We start from the raw sequence: 16755 nt of genomic DNA, 5'->3' as shown, positions 1-16755 counted from the left end.
TATATTTCCTCCCAAAATATCATACATTTTTAGTCACAAAAATCAAGATATTTTAAAAAGCTTACTCCATTTGACCTGAACAAAATGTGCCTTTTCATAAAAATGCCAAAACCACACAGTCATGAAGGTCAAAAGTCTTATTTATTTATTTATTTATTTGTATTGTCACATGGCAACAGAATGGGGACATGCATGTTGGTTACACCGCATGACTTTGATTTGGTGGACAAAAGATTTTTTCAAAAACAAATTTTCACTGCCTATTTTAAAAGAAATAACAATAAAAGATTATCCTAAACTACATTTCTTTTTAAAGAATTTCAGCTTTACCTGAAACTTGTTTTATTTTTACGGTCTCCGGACGGTTAAACCACATGACATTTTTTAATTTAAGCCCCAGAAAAAATATCAAAATGACTGAACTCAGACATTTAAAGCATGTTCATAGTAGAGGTGTATTCAAGTATTTTTGTTGTGTAAATTGCATTTTTAATGTATTTTTTAAACAACTGTATAGATCCGGAGCATCACGTCATTGACCCATATATATATATATATATATATATATATATATATATATATATATATATATATATATATAAATATACAATTTAATATTGTCAAAAAACTATAAAATATCGAGATTTAATTCTTGTATCTATATAGTGTGGCTCTATGGATGAATATGAGATATAATGTGTTTGTGTGTGTGTGTGTGTGTGTGTGGATTGGGGGGTTATGGGGCTTTAAACCAGGGGTGTGATGACATCGCCTCAGGCCGCTGTCCCCATACAGCGACACACACACACACACACACACACACACACACACACACACACACACACACACACACACACACCTGAACTCTGAATCACTGTGTGAGACTCTCTCTTCTGTGATTGGCCATCACTGATGTCACCGCATCATTCTGTCAGATTATTGCTCTCAATTCATCTCACACACAGTCCTTTATTATTCAGTGCTGGTATAAACAACAGACCTGATTGTTCACTAAGCCCCGCCTTCAAAACATGAAAGGTGAAGGGTCAATTGTTGCTATCACAGCACTTGTGTCTGCTAAATATGAATATGTGTGTATGTTTGAATGAGATTTGAGAGCTGCAGAGGAGGAGAATATTATCAGAAAGCATGATGTGACTTCAGAAGACTTGGAATATAGCACACGAGTCATACGGACTACTGCTATGATCCTTTTATGATGCTTATGATAATTCATTCAAGACTCAGGTTTACCTGAGCAGGGTCGACGTCGTTCAGCATGACGATAGATGTGCAGTGATAATCCAACACCAGCCTCCAGAAATCCTTCAATGTGTTTGGCAGAGGATGCTGGGTAACGATGAATGCAGATGGCTGCTTGTAGCTCTGAACAACAGAGAGATGAGAAGATCATGTATTCATGTATGTTAAAGCAGTTCATGCACACTGCAGCATTGTCTTGTGTTCAGTTTCACTCCAGCTCAACTCTGTAGCAGATTCAAGGTGCAAGTGTAAATTAAAACAGAACTTGAGTGATTTTTCTTTTTTTACAGTCCTTTACGATTGCTGCTTGTCAGACTGTTTGATATGATCCCAATACTTCGGTCCCAATCATTCTGATTGATCTGTAGGAGCGGTCACACTGCACGACTGCATTACAAAATCTCTGACATTGCCAGAACGTCATCAGAGAGGCTAAGATTCATCACGAAAGCAATTAATTGGCTGTCGGTGAAAGACTGATATGACAAGAGACATATTTACCGATCCCTGAAATTTGTGTCAGACAGCAAAATCGTGGCCAGAAGCGTACAGTGTGAACCCGGCTTTAGTACCACAGGAGTGAGCAAAAGAATCGTGTGGACAAATGAAAACGAGAGCACCTCCCAATGAAGAGAAAGAAATCAGAAATTCTATTTTGGGGAACCATGACGGACCTGATTTTTAGAAGAATATTTCAGCTCTGTAGGTCCAAACAATGCAAGTGGATGGTGACCAGAACTTTGAAGCTCCAAAAAGCACATAAAGGCAGCATACAAGTAATCCATACGACTCCAGTGGTTTAATCCATGTATTCAGAAGTGATATGATAGGTGTGCGTGAGAAACAGATCAATATTTAAGTCCTTTTTTTACTGTAAATCCTAACATCTGCAGTATCTTTGGTGCAATCATGGTGATGCATTTATGCTCTTTTTAGAGCTTGAAAGTTTTGGACCCCATTGACTTGCATTGTATGGACAAAAAGACCTCATATCTCCACTTCTGTTCCGAGGAAGAAAGAAAGTAATCTAAGTTTGAGAAGGCATAAGGGTGAGAAATGATGAGAGAATGATTATTTTTGGGTGAACTATTTCTTTAAAAGCAAAACATCTGGGGGGCCTGGGTATCTCAGCGAGTATTGACGCTGACTATCACACCTGGAGTCACGAGTTCGAATCCAGGGCGTGCTGAGTGACTCCAGCCAGGTCTCCTAAGCAACCATATTGGCCCGGTTGCTAGGGAGGGTAGAGTCACATGGGGTAACCTCCTCGTGGTCGTGATTAGTGGTTCTCGCTCTCAATGGGGCGTGTGGTAAGTTGTGTGTGGATCACGGAGAGTAGCATGAGCCTCCACATGCTGTGAGTCTCCGCAGTGTCATGCACAACGAGTCACGTGATAAGATGCACGGATTGACGGTCTCAGAAGCGGCGGCAACTGAGACTTGTCCTCCACCACCCGGATTGAGGTGAGTAACTGCGCCACCACGAGGACCTACTAAGTAGTGGGAATTGGGCATTCCAAATTGGGAGAAAAACACACACACACAAAAAAAAGCAAAACATCTGGACACTATACAGTAAAGTGGAATCTGGTGCTGAACTGTCATGCAAATAATGTCAATTAAAATTTATAATGTTTTTTTGAGCTGCTATCATAAAGAGCTGCACTGAAAACACGGCATGAATAAAGAATCCAGCATGTCTTACGGTTCACCTATAAACCTCTGCTCTCCCACAGTCCAGTTAAAGTGGTGTAAGTTACTATAGTCAACTGTGCTCTTTATTTAAGAGAAGTGTTCTCGTACATCCATGAGTGCGGCATTGATATAGTTGCTGCTCTCCCCGTCTATAGTGATGAGGAACGGCAGACAGCGGTCTGGAGGCAGAACATCCATACAGCGATTCTTCTCATGATTCCGTGGCAGGAGAGCGATGCTGCAGTCCTCCACACGCAGAGTCGGTGTTACCATGTTTAAAGTCTATCAACACACACACAGATTTACTTCAGTGCTTTAAACTTTAATGCAAACACTCATATTGCACCAGAGTTTCACCACAGCAGTTACAACAGTGCAGGAATAAAATCAAAGCTGTGCATCAGAGTCAAATCATATAACAGAAATCATTTACGAGAAACTGGGCGTTTCTTGAACTTCTGTGTATCACTGTAGACTTCTAGAAAGTAAAGTCTGGTTAAAACATTTGTTCACACTGTCACTAGTTGATTTAATTTGTCTATTAACAATGTTCATCAGTGTGTGTTCATGCATCACAGGAGATTTATGTCATTCAAGTCATGAGAATTCATTTCCAGTACATCTCAAATTCTGTATTGTGAGCTGTGCTGAAATGACGCTGATGGAAATGACATTTTTAATGTTTCTCAAATAAAATGGAAATAAAATGGAAATACAATTCCATTGCAAACATTTTATAGATTCTAAATACACACAATTAAAATACACAAATTCACACTTTTTGAATAGTTTAGCAAAATTACAGCTTGATTGATAAAAATCTTCTTAGTCTCATATTTCATCTCAAGTATGCTCTTCACTGACACTTTCGTCCACTTGGTTATCAAGTACACTAACTTTAGACAAAACTGTATTAGGGGGAATTATTTGGTGTGCTGGAAATGATGTCACAACTATAAGGACAGACGTGATGTTTGATAGAAGTCATTTTTCATAGTTTAATATTGAGAATCTGGGTCTGAAGGATAAAACAGTCAAATCCACATATAAAGGCATCTGAAAAGTACCTAAAATAAATGATGAAGACCTGATGAAGAGTTTCCAATTCAGTTTAATGAGATCATCATTTAACAAAAAGAATAAAGTTGAAATCTGCTTGTTTAATAAAAATCAACATCTGGGACATGAAGTGGCAAAAGTTAAAGAAACACTCATATATGATATTTCAGCTGTAAGGTACAAGAGGTTGTGTTATATTTCCTGAATTTCATGCAGATGTATGAGTTAGAAGCAAAATGTTTTGTGTAAGATTAAAGTTACCCTGAACTCCTCTTTGATTGGACTGGAGTTGGTCTGAGGGTCCAATCGGTTCATGTCGTAGTAAACTGAGCGAAGCTGATTGGCCGGGATGGTGGTGTCACCACAGAGACACGCCTCCAATATGGCATCATGGATAAACACATACTGCTCCTGACAACAACATAAAAACATCATCCACTACAAAAGTGTGTATTCTCGATATCATATTTCACCCCAAAAAAAATTTTGTGTAAAGAAAATGGAGCCTACTTTTGTGACATTATTTTCATGACATTTAAGCACATTTCACCCCAAAACTCTCATTAACGAAATCAGTAACGAAAATCATCTCATCTGGACACAATGATTGTAGTAAATTAAGAATGCACTTTACATTATTTTTTCACTTTACAGTAATGAGAATTTGGGAAGTGTGCTTAATTGCCATAAAAGTACACAAAAACATTTATAAATAAAAAATTGTATTGTATTGTAATTGTATTGACTATTTTAATTTAGCAAAAAAAAAAAACAAAAAAAAACAAATCATATATATATATATATATATATATATATATATATATATATATATATATATATATAAAAAATATACAGTGTGTGTATATATATATATAAAATTTACAGTATATATATATATACACACACACACACATTATATAAGTAATAATATACAGTATATATATATATACATATATATAAAATAATAATAATAATATACAGTATATATATACATATATATATAAAGTAATAATATACAGTATATATATATATACATATATATAAAATAATAATAATAATATACAGTATATATATATATACATATATATATATATATATATATATATATATATATATATATATATATATATATAAAATAATAATATACAGTATATATATATATATACATATATATAAAATAATAATATACAGTATATATATATACATATATATAAAATAATAATATACAGTATATATATACATATATATATAAAGTAATAATATACAGTATATATATATACATATATATAAAATAATAATAATAATATACAGTATATATATACATATATATATAAAGTAATAATATACAGTATATATATATATATATATATATATATATATATATATATATATATATATATACAGGTGCATCTCAATAAATTAGAATGTCGTGGAAAAGTTCATTTATTTCAGTAATTCAACTCAAATTGTGAAACTCGTGTATTAAATAAATTCAGTGCACACAGACTGAAGTAGTTTAAGTCTTTGGTTCTTTTAATTGTGATGATTTTGGCTCACATTTAACAAAAACCCACCAATTCACCATCTCAAAAAATTAGAATATGGTGACATGCCAATCAGCTAATCAACTCAAAACACCTGCAAAGGTTTCCTGAGCCTTCAAAATGGTCTCTCAGTTTGGTTCACTAGGCTACACAATCATGGGAAAGACTGCTGATCTGACAGTTGTCCAGAAGACAATCATTGACACCCTTCACAAGGAGGGTAAGCCACAAACATTCATTGCCAAAGAAGCTGGCTGTTCACAGAGTGCTGTATCCAAGCATGTTAACAGAAAGTTGAGTGGAAGGAAAAAGTGTGGAAGAAAAAGATGCACAACCAACCGAGAGAACCGCAGCCTTATGAGGATTGTCAAGCAAAATCGATTCAAGAATTTGGGTGAACTTCACAAGAAATGGACTGAGGCTGGGGTCAAGGCATCAAGAGCCACCACACACAGACGTGTCAAGGAATTTGGCTACAGTTGTCGTATTCCTCTTGTTAAGCCACTCCTGAACCACAGACAACGTCAGAGGCGTCTTACCTGGGCTAAGGAGAAGAAGAACTGGACTGTTGCCCAGTGGTCCAAAGTCCTCTTTTCAGATGAGAGCAAGTTTTGTATTTCATTTGGAAACCAAGGTCCTAGAGTCTGGAGGAAGGGTGGAGAAGCTCATAGCCCAAGTTGCTTGAAGTCCAGTGTTAAGTTTCCACAGTCTGTGATGATTTGGGGTGCAATGTCATCTGCTGGTGTTGGTCCATTGTGTTTTTTGAAAACCAAAGTCACTGCACCCGTTTACCAAGAAATTTTGGAGCACTTCATGCTTCCTTCTGCTGACCAGCTTTTTAAAGATGCTGATTTCATTTTCCAGCAGGATTTGGCACCTGCCCACACTGCCAAAAGCACCAAAAGTTGGTTAAATGACCATGGTGTTGGTGTGCTTGACTGGCCAGCAAACTCACCAGACCTGAAGCCCATAGAGAATCTATGGGGTATTGTCAAGAGGAAAATGAGAAACAAGAGACCAAAAAATGCAGATGAGCTGAAGGCCACTGTCAAAGAAACCTGGGCTTCCATACCACCTCAGCAGTGCCACAAACTGATCACCTCCATGCCACGCCGAATTGAGGCAGTAATTAAAGCAAAAGGAGCCCCTACCAAGTATTGAGTACATATACAGTAAATGAACATACTTTCCAGAAGGCCAACAATTCACTAAAAATGTATTCTAATTTGTTGAGATAGTGAATTGGTGGGTTTTTGTTAAATGTGAGCCAAAATCATCACAATTAAAAGAACCAAAGACTTAAACTACTTCAGTCTGTGTGCATTGAATTTATTTAATACACGAGTTTCACAATTTGAGTCGAATTACTGAAATAAATGAACTTTTCCACGACATTCTAATTTATTGAGATGCACCTGTATATATAAAAAAATATACAGTGTGTGTATATATATATATATACACACACACATTATATAAGTAATAATATACAGTATATATATATACATATATATAAAATAATAATAATAATATACAGTATATATATACATATATATAAAGTAATAATATACAGTATATATATATATATAAAATAATAATAATAATATACAGTATATATACACATATATAAAGTAATATACAGTATATATATATATATATATATATATATATATATATATATATATACACACACACACACACACACACACATATATATATACATATATATATATATATATATATATATATATATATATATATATAAGTAATAATAATAATAACAGTGTGTGTATATATATATATATATATATACACATATATAAAATTATAATAATAATAATAATATACAGTATATATATATATACACACACACACTTAAGAAAATATATTTATTTTTTGCTGGGCATGTTCTTAATATTTTTGCGAGATTGACACAAAAGCAAATGAACAGGATTTTACGCAGATTTCTCTTTCGCTGCTTCTGTTTGCTAAAGAAACAGACATCTCAGAAACACTGAAGAACATAGCAAAGACTTTCAGCAATTTTATTTTCATTTAATATGATGCAGCTATGATTGCACTCATTTATATTACAAGAGTTTTATTTTGACTGCGTAAAACAGACACAACATCAAACTTTATTAGCGGCAAAACATCAAAGCAGGTTTGGCAAATCATCTTAATATTTAAATCATTTTAGATCTTCCATCAGTCTGGGAGAGTTTGTTCAGAAGTGACGCATAACAGCGAACGCAGATGCGATGAACCATTTGATGGAAATCATTCCTGAAATGGCATTCTGAAACAATCTTGTCTTGTCACTTTTCACTACATTCTGATGAACGAGACTTTAGTGAACTTTGACTTTTCTGGTGGCGCATCCAATCACAAGCCAGCGGTGATGTAACACTTAAAAACAACACAATCAAAAGTGCCGCTCTGTTCCTAATGAGTGAACATTCACTGCCGAATCTGCAACACAAATGAGTCTGTGTCAATGCAGATTATTAGTGACAGATCAAACGTGCATGTAAAAAGGTAACAAGCGCCCGTAGGGTGTCAAACCGCGCCAAAACACCTGCGAGGGAAACACACATGCGATTTTAAGGTCACTGAACTTAAGGAGGGTGAATCCGGCAAACGTTAGTGATGTGCATTCTCAAATACCACCCCAGACGTCATCGGTGGAACATTTGCCCATTAAACGCAATGATGCCTGTAAACAGAATCACAGTGAAATGATGCATCAGTGAAACTGCGGCCGCTCCAGATGGTGTGCGTTCAGAAGTCTGGAGAGCTTCATAAACCCGTCAGCAGTTGTAAAATGAGGCGGGTGAGTGCAATAATCCACTTTCAGAACTCAAACGCGTTTATGGCTCATATAAGCACCTGCACTGTGCTGCACTCGAGGGACTGATGAACACTTGAGAAGTGTTGAGTGTTTATGACGTGCTAATCGGTTAAAATCACAGCAGCGTGTTTGACATGCAGGAATGAGGAATAAGATCTGAATAAATGTGCATTTACATATTCAGGAGGCACATTTCCTGCAGTTTAACACTCTCTCTTCTCCTGTAACTGTCATTTTACTGTTTTATCCCCTTTATACGATGTCTTTCTGACCAATACCTTCCATTTTTACCCATTTTCTTACTTTGTGTATGTGATGCAGCACTGTAGTGATGTTCCTCAAACATTCTGGTTAGGGGCAGCGGTTAAGGCTCTGGGTTACTGATCAGAAGGTCAGGGGTTCAAGCCCCAGCACCGCCAAGATGCCACTGTTGGGCCCTTGAGCAAGGCCCTTGACCCTATCTGCTCCAGGGGCGCTGTATCATGGCTGACCCTGCACTCCGACCCCAGCTTAGCTGGGATATGTGAAAAAAAATAATTTCACTGTATATGTGCAAATGTATAATGTGTGATAAAAACATGATTTGTTCTCAAGTTCTAACACAACAGCCACGTCCACACTGACACGTTACTGTTTACAAACGCAGTAATTTCGCTACGTTTATGCCTCTCATCAACACTAGAACCAGAAACAGAGCATTTTGAAAACACTCTCTTATTAGCGTGTACTTTGGAAAATGATGATGTTCGGAAACCGAAAAAAAGAGTTTTCAAACTTTAACACATTAGTGATAAACTTGCGATAAAGGGAATATTCTGGGTTTAACACAAGTTAAGCTTAATCCACAGCATTTGTGGCATAATGCAAATTAATTTCGACTTGTCCCTCCTTTTCTTTAGAAAAAAAAAGCACAAATGTGTGTTCCAGTGAGACACTTACAATGGAAGTCAATGGGGTCAAGGTTTGGAGGATTTAAAGGCAGAAATGTGACGCTTATAATTTTATAAAAGCACTTACATTAATTCTGTTAAAACTCATGTATTATTTGAGCTGTAAAGTTGTTTTAATCGTCATTTTTACTGTAATTTTAGGGTTTAAGTGGTTACGTTGTCATGGCAACAAGTTGTAAAATTGTCTAACTTTACACAGACGCAGTTAGTAAGTGATTTTATCACAGTAAAATCACGTTAACACACATATTGTTTATGTCTTGTGTCTATACTTTTGAAACAGTGAGTATTTTAATGTTTACAGATTGACCCCATTGACTTCCATTGTAAGTGTCTCACTGGAACACTGATGTGATGAGGAGGAGGGCTGGGGTGGTCCGTGACTACGAGGAGAGGGATAAATGCGTCAGAACGCGGCAGTTCGGGAGAGAGAGCCACATGCAGCTGCCATGTGTGTTTGTGTTGTATGTCTTTTTGTTTAAGTTCTTATCAAATATAATTTTGACGGTTCAGCAGGTTCCCGCCTCCTCCTCTTCCATTTTAACCTTTGTTACATTGGTGCTGAAACTCGGGAGGGAGGAGGGATGCGCTGTCGTGGAGTCCTCGCCACTGCCATCCACCCAAAGGAGCAGCCGCGGTCGTCCGCCGGGGGACGGAGGAGTTGCTGACCGGCAAAATGCAGAGGGACGTTCCATCCACCAGGGGTCGGAGGACTCGGGTCCAACCGGGGAGGAGCGGTTGTCGTCCACCAGAGGGTGGAGGAGTGATCGAGGACCAGGCGACGGTGGTCTGGGAAACCGGCGAGCAAGTTTTTTCTCTCTCTCTCTCTCTCTCTCACACACACTGTCGCTCTGCCTTGCCCTTTCCCTTTCCCCCTCCTCTTTTTTGTTTTTGTTTTTCCCTCCCCAGCCCTAAAGAGGCGGGCAAGGCCCCCCCTTCCCCTTCCTAAAAGGCCTGAGGCAAAGGAGGGAGGAGTGTGATGAGGAGGAGGGCGGGGCTAATGCAGGGATAAATGCAGAGGAACGTGGCAGTTCAGGGGAGAGAGAGCCACATGCAGCTGCCATGTGTGTTTGTGTTGTATGTCTTTTTATTTAAGTTCTTATTAAATATTATTTTGACGGTTCAGCTGGTTCCCGCCTCCTTTCCCAACCTTAACCTTTGTTACAACAGATTTGTTCTTTTTTTAAAGAATTATTTTAAAAGAGTAAATTTTTTTTACTTCTAAAGAGATTAATAGTAATTTTGAAAATCATGAGCACTCATGTGAGAAGAAGAATTCAGTCATATCAGTAACCTCATAAAAGCTGCTTTATTCAGCATGGGGCAGGGGTGTCCTTATGGGGGCCGCCATGTAAGCATCACATGACCAGCTGAATACTGCTTGCTTAATCTCAGTAACTGCCCTTTTTTTTTTTTTTTTTTTTTACACTTTCATTCATGGATTAAATTAATCCTGGAGTTCTGTGCATAGTGAATTTCTACAATGGCACTGGTGACTGAAAACTACTGTTGAATGATGCAGCTTCCAGGCCACTAGGTGTCAGTGTAAGCCAATGTAAGCCACTTCGACATACTTCAAAAAATTACTGAGCGTACCTTTAATATGCAGAGACAACTGTAAGTAAACCATTCGTAAGTTAATGTTCTAAAAAAATGGTAAACACTGTGTCTCTGTGGTGCTATGAAAATCCGTTTGTTTTGAGCGACCCGTCCAACCCAACACAACAACACTGCCTTGACCAATGGCGTGAGCTGGGGGCGGGACAAAATGTTCTTGTGGTGCCACATTAAAAAATAAAGGCATTACAATGTCAATTTTATAAGCACAGAATATAGGAACAGTGCATTCAATCCCTTGAATGTTGCAGACTGTAGCATTGCTCTTTATGTTTAATTATTTTGTACAGTTAGATATTGAATAAAAATAAAACCAGACTGAAGTTTGATGCTTTAATTACAATTTTTGTCAAGGTTTTTACAAAGGTAAATAAATACTAAATGCTTAAAAGCACAAAAAATGGACACATAGATCATTAAAATAATAATCCACCATCCAAATCAAGCAAATGCATGCGGGACGGCACTGTTGTTTTTTCTTGCAAACCACAGGTGCGTTCCAATCTGCAGGGTCCCTACGCAGTGTTCACTGCTCCCTACTCACTGAGCACGGGATATCTGATGAAGGCCACTTCACTTGACAAAATTAGTTCATTTGAAATAAACTGCAACCTCATTGAACACAGACGAAATGCGTCTGGTCTTCTTTCTAGCATCTATTTCACCAAATAGCCGCATTTACACTGTAAAGACAGCATTGTTTTATGCGTTCACTCTCAAAACAAGAGTGCCACGACAACGGTAAAGCCGCTCTGATGCAGCATTTCATTTCTGCAGCACTACCTCAAACTTTAACACAACTCTATTGTAAATCTGTTTATTTTGACATTTATTTGACAGACTCGACGAGGCGGAAGAAAAAAGAGTGAGTGAATACCTCTGTCTGGACCATGTTGACCCGGCGTGACCTCAGCTCTCTCACACAGTTGTAGATGTCAACGACACCTTCTCGCTCGGCCATGTCCAACATGATGTCAATCACAATGAAGCAGCCTGTTCGTCCCGCCCCCGCGCTGTAGAGTGGCCAATCAGAACAGAGATTGAGACCAAACCAGAGATTCAAACGAAATAACATTAAAATAATGACAACACTTGTCAAGAGACATTAAAATAGTCCAAATCAGTTGAAATGTCAGTTGTCAAACGGGATAAATTGACAAACTGTATTTTAAAGGGTTCCCACACAATTTGACCAATCAATTAAAAAAAAAAAAATATTCTCCCCAATGTGGAATGCCCAATTCCCAATTTGCTCTAAGTCCTCGTGGTGGTGTAGTGACTCGCCTCAATCCGGGTGGCGGAGGACGAATCTCAGTTGCCTCCGCGTCTGAGACCGTCAATCCGTGCATCTTATCACGTGGCTTGTTGAGCACATTACCGTGGAGACGTAGCGTGTGTGGAGGCTTCACGCTATTCTCCGCGGCATCCACGCACAACTCACCACACGCCCCACTGAGAGCGAGAACCACATTATAGCGACCACGAGGAGGTTACCCCATGTGACTCTACCCTCCCTAGCAACCGGACCAATTTGGTTGCTTAGGAGACCTGACTGGAGTCACTCAGCACACCCTGGATTCAAACTCGCAACTCCAAGGGTGGTAGTCATCGTCTTTACCTGCTGAGATACCCAGACCCCCATTAATTTCCTTTTCTAATTAAAAAAAAAAAATAATTTTATAAGTAATTTTGGAACAGTTTTTCATTTGTTTGAGAGGTACTAAAATCTTGAATTAAAAGATGTGAACAATTACACTTATTAGTGCACAAATAGATCAAAAATAAATAAATAAATGCAACATCTAGTTAATCTAAATTTCTGTCTTATAGATTGAATATCTGTATTAGAATAATTGTATTAGTAGCCGTGAACTTTACAGGTCTGAAAATCAAAATCTGACAATTCCCTGATAAAAGTGGAACTCTGGTTTTATGTTTGTTGTTTGGAAAAGTCAAAACAATGTGTGAAGTCACACCTGCAGTGAACCACGATTGGCCCGGTGTTCGTGGGTGATTTGGCTTTCACCCGGCGCACGAACCCCAGCAGTCCTGTAGCGTGATACGGAACGCCGTGATCCGGCCAGCCGGTGAAATGAAACTGGCTGATCTCACGAATCTCGTGGGCTCCTCGCTGTCATTCAGACACAGAGAGAAACTCAGATATGACACCTGCAGATCCTGAACACCTGAGCATCACTAATGAAAAGGGACTAAAAATGGTTCAAGGAACGAAAACCAAAACCAAAACAAAATTATGCAGAACGTAACTGAAAATGGGAACAAAGTCATTTTCAATTGTTCTGGAGTGAAAACATTATTTTTTAATGCTGATAACTGGTTATAACCGGTTAATTTTGTTCCGATAATTTTTTCATGAAACCAAAGACCAAATGGTTTATCACAGTATATTTTTGCAACTACATCTCTTTGTGTTGCCTGAAAAAATGAAACGTGTGTTTTGATCCTGAAGGAAACTGCTGCACATTTATTTCCCTATTTGCCCACTGTGGATGTTCAATCTGTGAATGAAGACCTTTTTAACAACTATATATACAGTAATTCCTACATTTTCTGTACATGCACTAACTTATCCAGATACAAGGAAAACATTATAAGAGGTAAAAAGTATATTTTAAGTAACTTCTATTGTTAGATCTGATGCATTAATACAGATTTGATGCTGTCAGGTTTTGACACACAAGCAGATCTGTAACTAAAATGATACTTAACTGTTAATTAACTGTATGCTTGATATGATTTCTATGCTGATAAATTCACCACATAGGAAAACATTTTATTGCTTATATTAACTTATTTTTGAAGAGGCAAGTGGATTATTTTGGGCTTGTTTTTCCAGACCAGGTCACTTGTTTCTCCTGCGAGAAATCGCAACACAGCAATTGGTATTTAATTTTAACGTTATTAACCGTTCTTTTATTTTCTTCTCACCGGTTACCATTTGGAAAGGAGGCTGCTGAACTCGTAAACCGGAACGAAAAAAAATTACTATTTTTGCTGATAACGAACCGCAATGAAAAACATTCTGTTTGAGTCCCCGCTAATGACATCACACGCTTCTTCTAACAACTTCTACATTTACATACTTTATATTTACCGACAGTTTACTAAACCGTACCAAAGATCAACCAGATGACGACTAATTAAGACAAATTTTCGGTATCAGGTGTCTTTAACTACTATGTACTAACATGAAAATACATACATTACAATGTATTTATTGTGAAACTACATGTGATTCTGAAAAGTTATTATAAGATTCACATATGGAGGTTGAGGTATGGGTAGGTTTAGGGTTAGAAGTAGGTTTAGGGGTTAGGGGTAGGTTTAGGGTTAGGGGAAGGGTTAGGTTTAGGGTTAGGGGAAGGGGTAGGTTTAGGGTTAGGGGAAGGGTTAGGTTTAGGTGTTAAGGGTTAAGGGAAGGGGTAGGTTTAGGGGTTAAGGGTTAAGGGAAGGGGTAGGTTTAGGGGTTAAGGGAAGGGGTAGGTTTAGGGGTTAGGTTTAGGGGTTAGGGGAAGGGTTAGGTTTAGGGGTTAAGGGAAGGGTTAGGTTTAGGGGTTAGGGGAAGGGTTAGGTTTAGGGGTTAGGGGAAGGGTTAGGTTTAGGGGTTAGGGGAAGGATTAAGTTTAGGGGTTAAGGGAAGGGGTAGGTTTAGGGGTTAGTGGAAGGGGTAGGTTTAGTGTTAGGGGAAGGGTTAGGTTTAGGGGTTAGGGGAAAGGTTAGGTTTAGGGGTTTAGGGAAGGGGTAGGTTTAGGGGTTAGGAGAAGGGTTAGATTTAGGGGTTGAAGGAAGGGGTAGGTTTAGGGGTTAGCAGAAGGGGTAGGTTTAGGGGTTGGGGAAGGGTTAGGTTTAGGGGTTAAGGGAAGGGGTAGGTTTAGGGGTTAAGGGAAGGGGTAGGTTTAGGGGTTAGGGGAAGGTGTAGGTTTAGGGGTTAGGGGAAGGGTTAGGTTTAGGGGTTAAGGGAAGGGGTAGGTTTATGGGTTAGGGGAAGGGTTAGGTTTAGGGTTAGGTGAAGGGTTAGGTTTAGGGGTTAAGGGAAGCGGTAGGTTTAGGGGTTAGGGGAAGGGGTAGGTTTAGGGGTTAGCGGAAGGGTTAGGTTTAGGGGTTAGGGGAAGTGTTAGGTTTAGGGTTAGGTGAAGGGTTAGGTTTAGAGATTAGGGGAAGGGGTAGGCTTAGGGGTTAGGGGAAGGGATAGGGGTAAGGTTAACAGTGTAACTACAGATGTAATTATATACAGTTACTTTAAATGTAAGTACAATGCAACAACAAGTGTGTACATAATAAGTACATTGTATCAAATGCTTAAGTACATAGAAGCCAAAGACACCTAATATAAAGTGGGACCGGCTTTTTATTAATGGCTGTAATTAGTTTACAGAAACTAGTCACATGTCTCACCTTCTCAACTGCAAACGTTCTGATGACGTATTCTGACAGAAGTTGAGTTTCGATCAGCGTCACCTTTATGTCTCTGTAGATCTCGGTGTCGTCCGGCCAGTATTTACAACATTTCACCTGAGAAAAAAAAAAAAAGAATCATATTCAACCAACTTAACTGATGATGCGCAGTGGATGGCCACCTCGGTGTGGAGGTCTCCAATTCTTTTGTTGTTTTTGTTCGTTTGTCCTGTGTTTAGTAATTAATTTTCCAATCAGTTTTACCAGGGGCGAACTGCTGAACATTCGGCAGAACATACCAGACAATCTTTTCCCGGTTTTTGACTATTCGGACATTTTGCTGGACATTTTATTTGGAGGCGCAGCTGTGTTGTTCAAGTGCGCTGTGAGACGCAAGTGAGGGAAGCGAGCCGGCGCGCTGGTCAAGCTCCGACAGCACGGCTTTTGAACAGCGCTGCTGAGTACTCATCTAGAGAATCTCCGCTCTCTTCCTAACAAATCGGATGAACTACATCTCCTCACCCATACAAACAAGGACTTTTCAAACTCTTCTGCCTTGTGCTTCACAGAAACCTGGCTGAGTGAAGCCATTCCAGACAGTGCTTTACATCTGCCGGGCTGTTCAGAACGGATCACATCGCGGAGTTAATGGGGAAAATGAGAGGTGGTGGAACATGCTTTTACATCAATGAAAGCTGGTGTACAGATGTAACAATGTTAAAGATGATGTGCTGTCCTAATTTGGAAGCACTCTTTATTAACTTTAAGCCTTTCTACTCACCGCGCGAGTTTTCCTCGTTTATTCTGGTGAGTGTTTATATACCGCCACACGCGTGTGTGAACGCAGCGCTGCAACAGCTGGATGATCACATCACAGACACGGAACAACAATACCCGACTCAGTTATTATTATTCTCGGTGATTTTAACAGAGCCAATCTCACCCGTGAACTGCCCAAATACAAACAGCACAATATATGCCCCACCAGAGACAGAAGTATACTGGATCATTGCTACACAACATTAAAGGATGCATATCGCTCTGTCCCTAGAGCAGCTTTGGGAGTCTCTGACCACTGTCTGGTTCATCTTTTTCTGACCTAAAGGCAGATACTAAAATCATCTAAACCTGTAGTAAGGACTGTAAAGTTATGGACCAATGAAGCAGAGCTGGAACTACAAGCCTGCTTGACTGCACCGATTGGAGTGTTTTTGAGGCTGCAGACACCAATCTGGATGAGCCACAGATACTGTGACATCATATATCAGTTTCTGTGAGGATATGTGCATTCCTACTAGGACTTATTTAACATTCAACAATGACAAACCATGATTTACAGGAAAACTCAGACAGCTTCGTC

At 38.7% G+C, this 16755-nt stretch overlaps 1 protein-coding gene across 6 annotated transcripts in view; it reads right to left on the bottom strand.

The window, feature by feature from the left end:
• Positions 1-16755, bottom strand: part of LOC127441321 (receptor-type tyrosine-protein phosphatase mu-like) — a 355708-nt gene that overhangs the window by 7690 nt on the left and 331263 nt on the right. For all 6 annotated transcript variants that reach the window (XM_051698588.1, XM_051698590.1, XM_051698589.1 and 3 more), the window contains 6 exons: positions 15396-15512; positions 12956-13110; positions 11857-11992; positions 4279-4428; positions 3067-3240; positions 1255-1386 (listed from right to left, as the gene is read on the bottom strand). In XM_051698588.1, the coding sequence (XP_051554548.1) occupies positions 1255-1386; positions 3067-3240; positions 4279-4428; positions 11857-11992; positions 12956-13110; positions 15396-15512 (864 nt within the window). The remainder of the gene's footprint in view (positions 1-1254; positions 1387-3066; positions 3241-4278; positions 4429-11856; positions 11993-12955; positions 13111-15395; positions 15513-16755) is intronic.

Source organism: Myxocyprinus asiaticus, chromosome 5, assembly GCF_019703515.2.
Source record: "Myxocyprinus asiaticus isolate MX2 ecotype Aquarium Trade chromosome 5, UBuf_Myxa_2, whole genome shotgun sequence".
Lineage (NCBI taxonomy): Eukaryota > Metazoa > Chordata > Actinopteri > Cypriniformes > Catostomidae > Myxocyprinus > Myxocyprinus asiaticus.
This window is presented reverse-complemented; position numbering and strand designations above follow the sequence as displayed.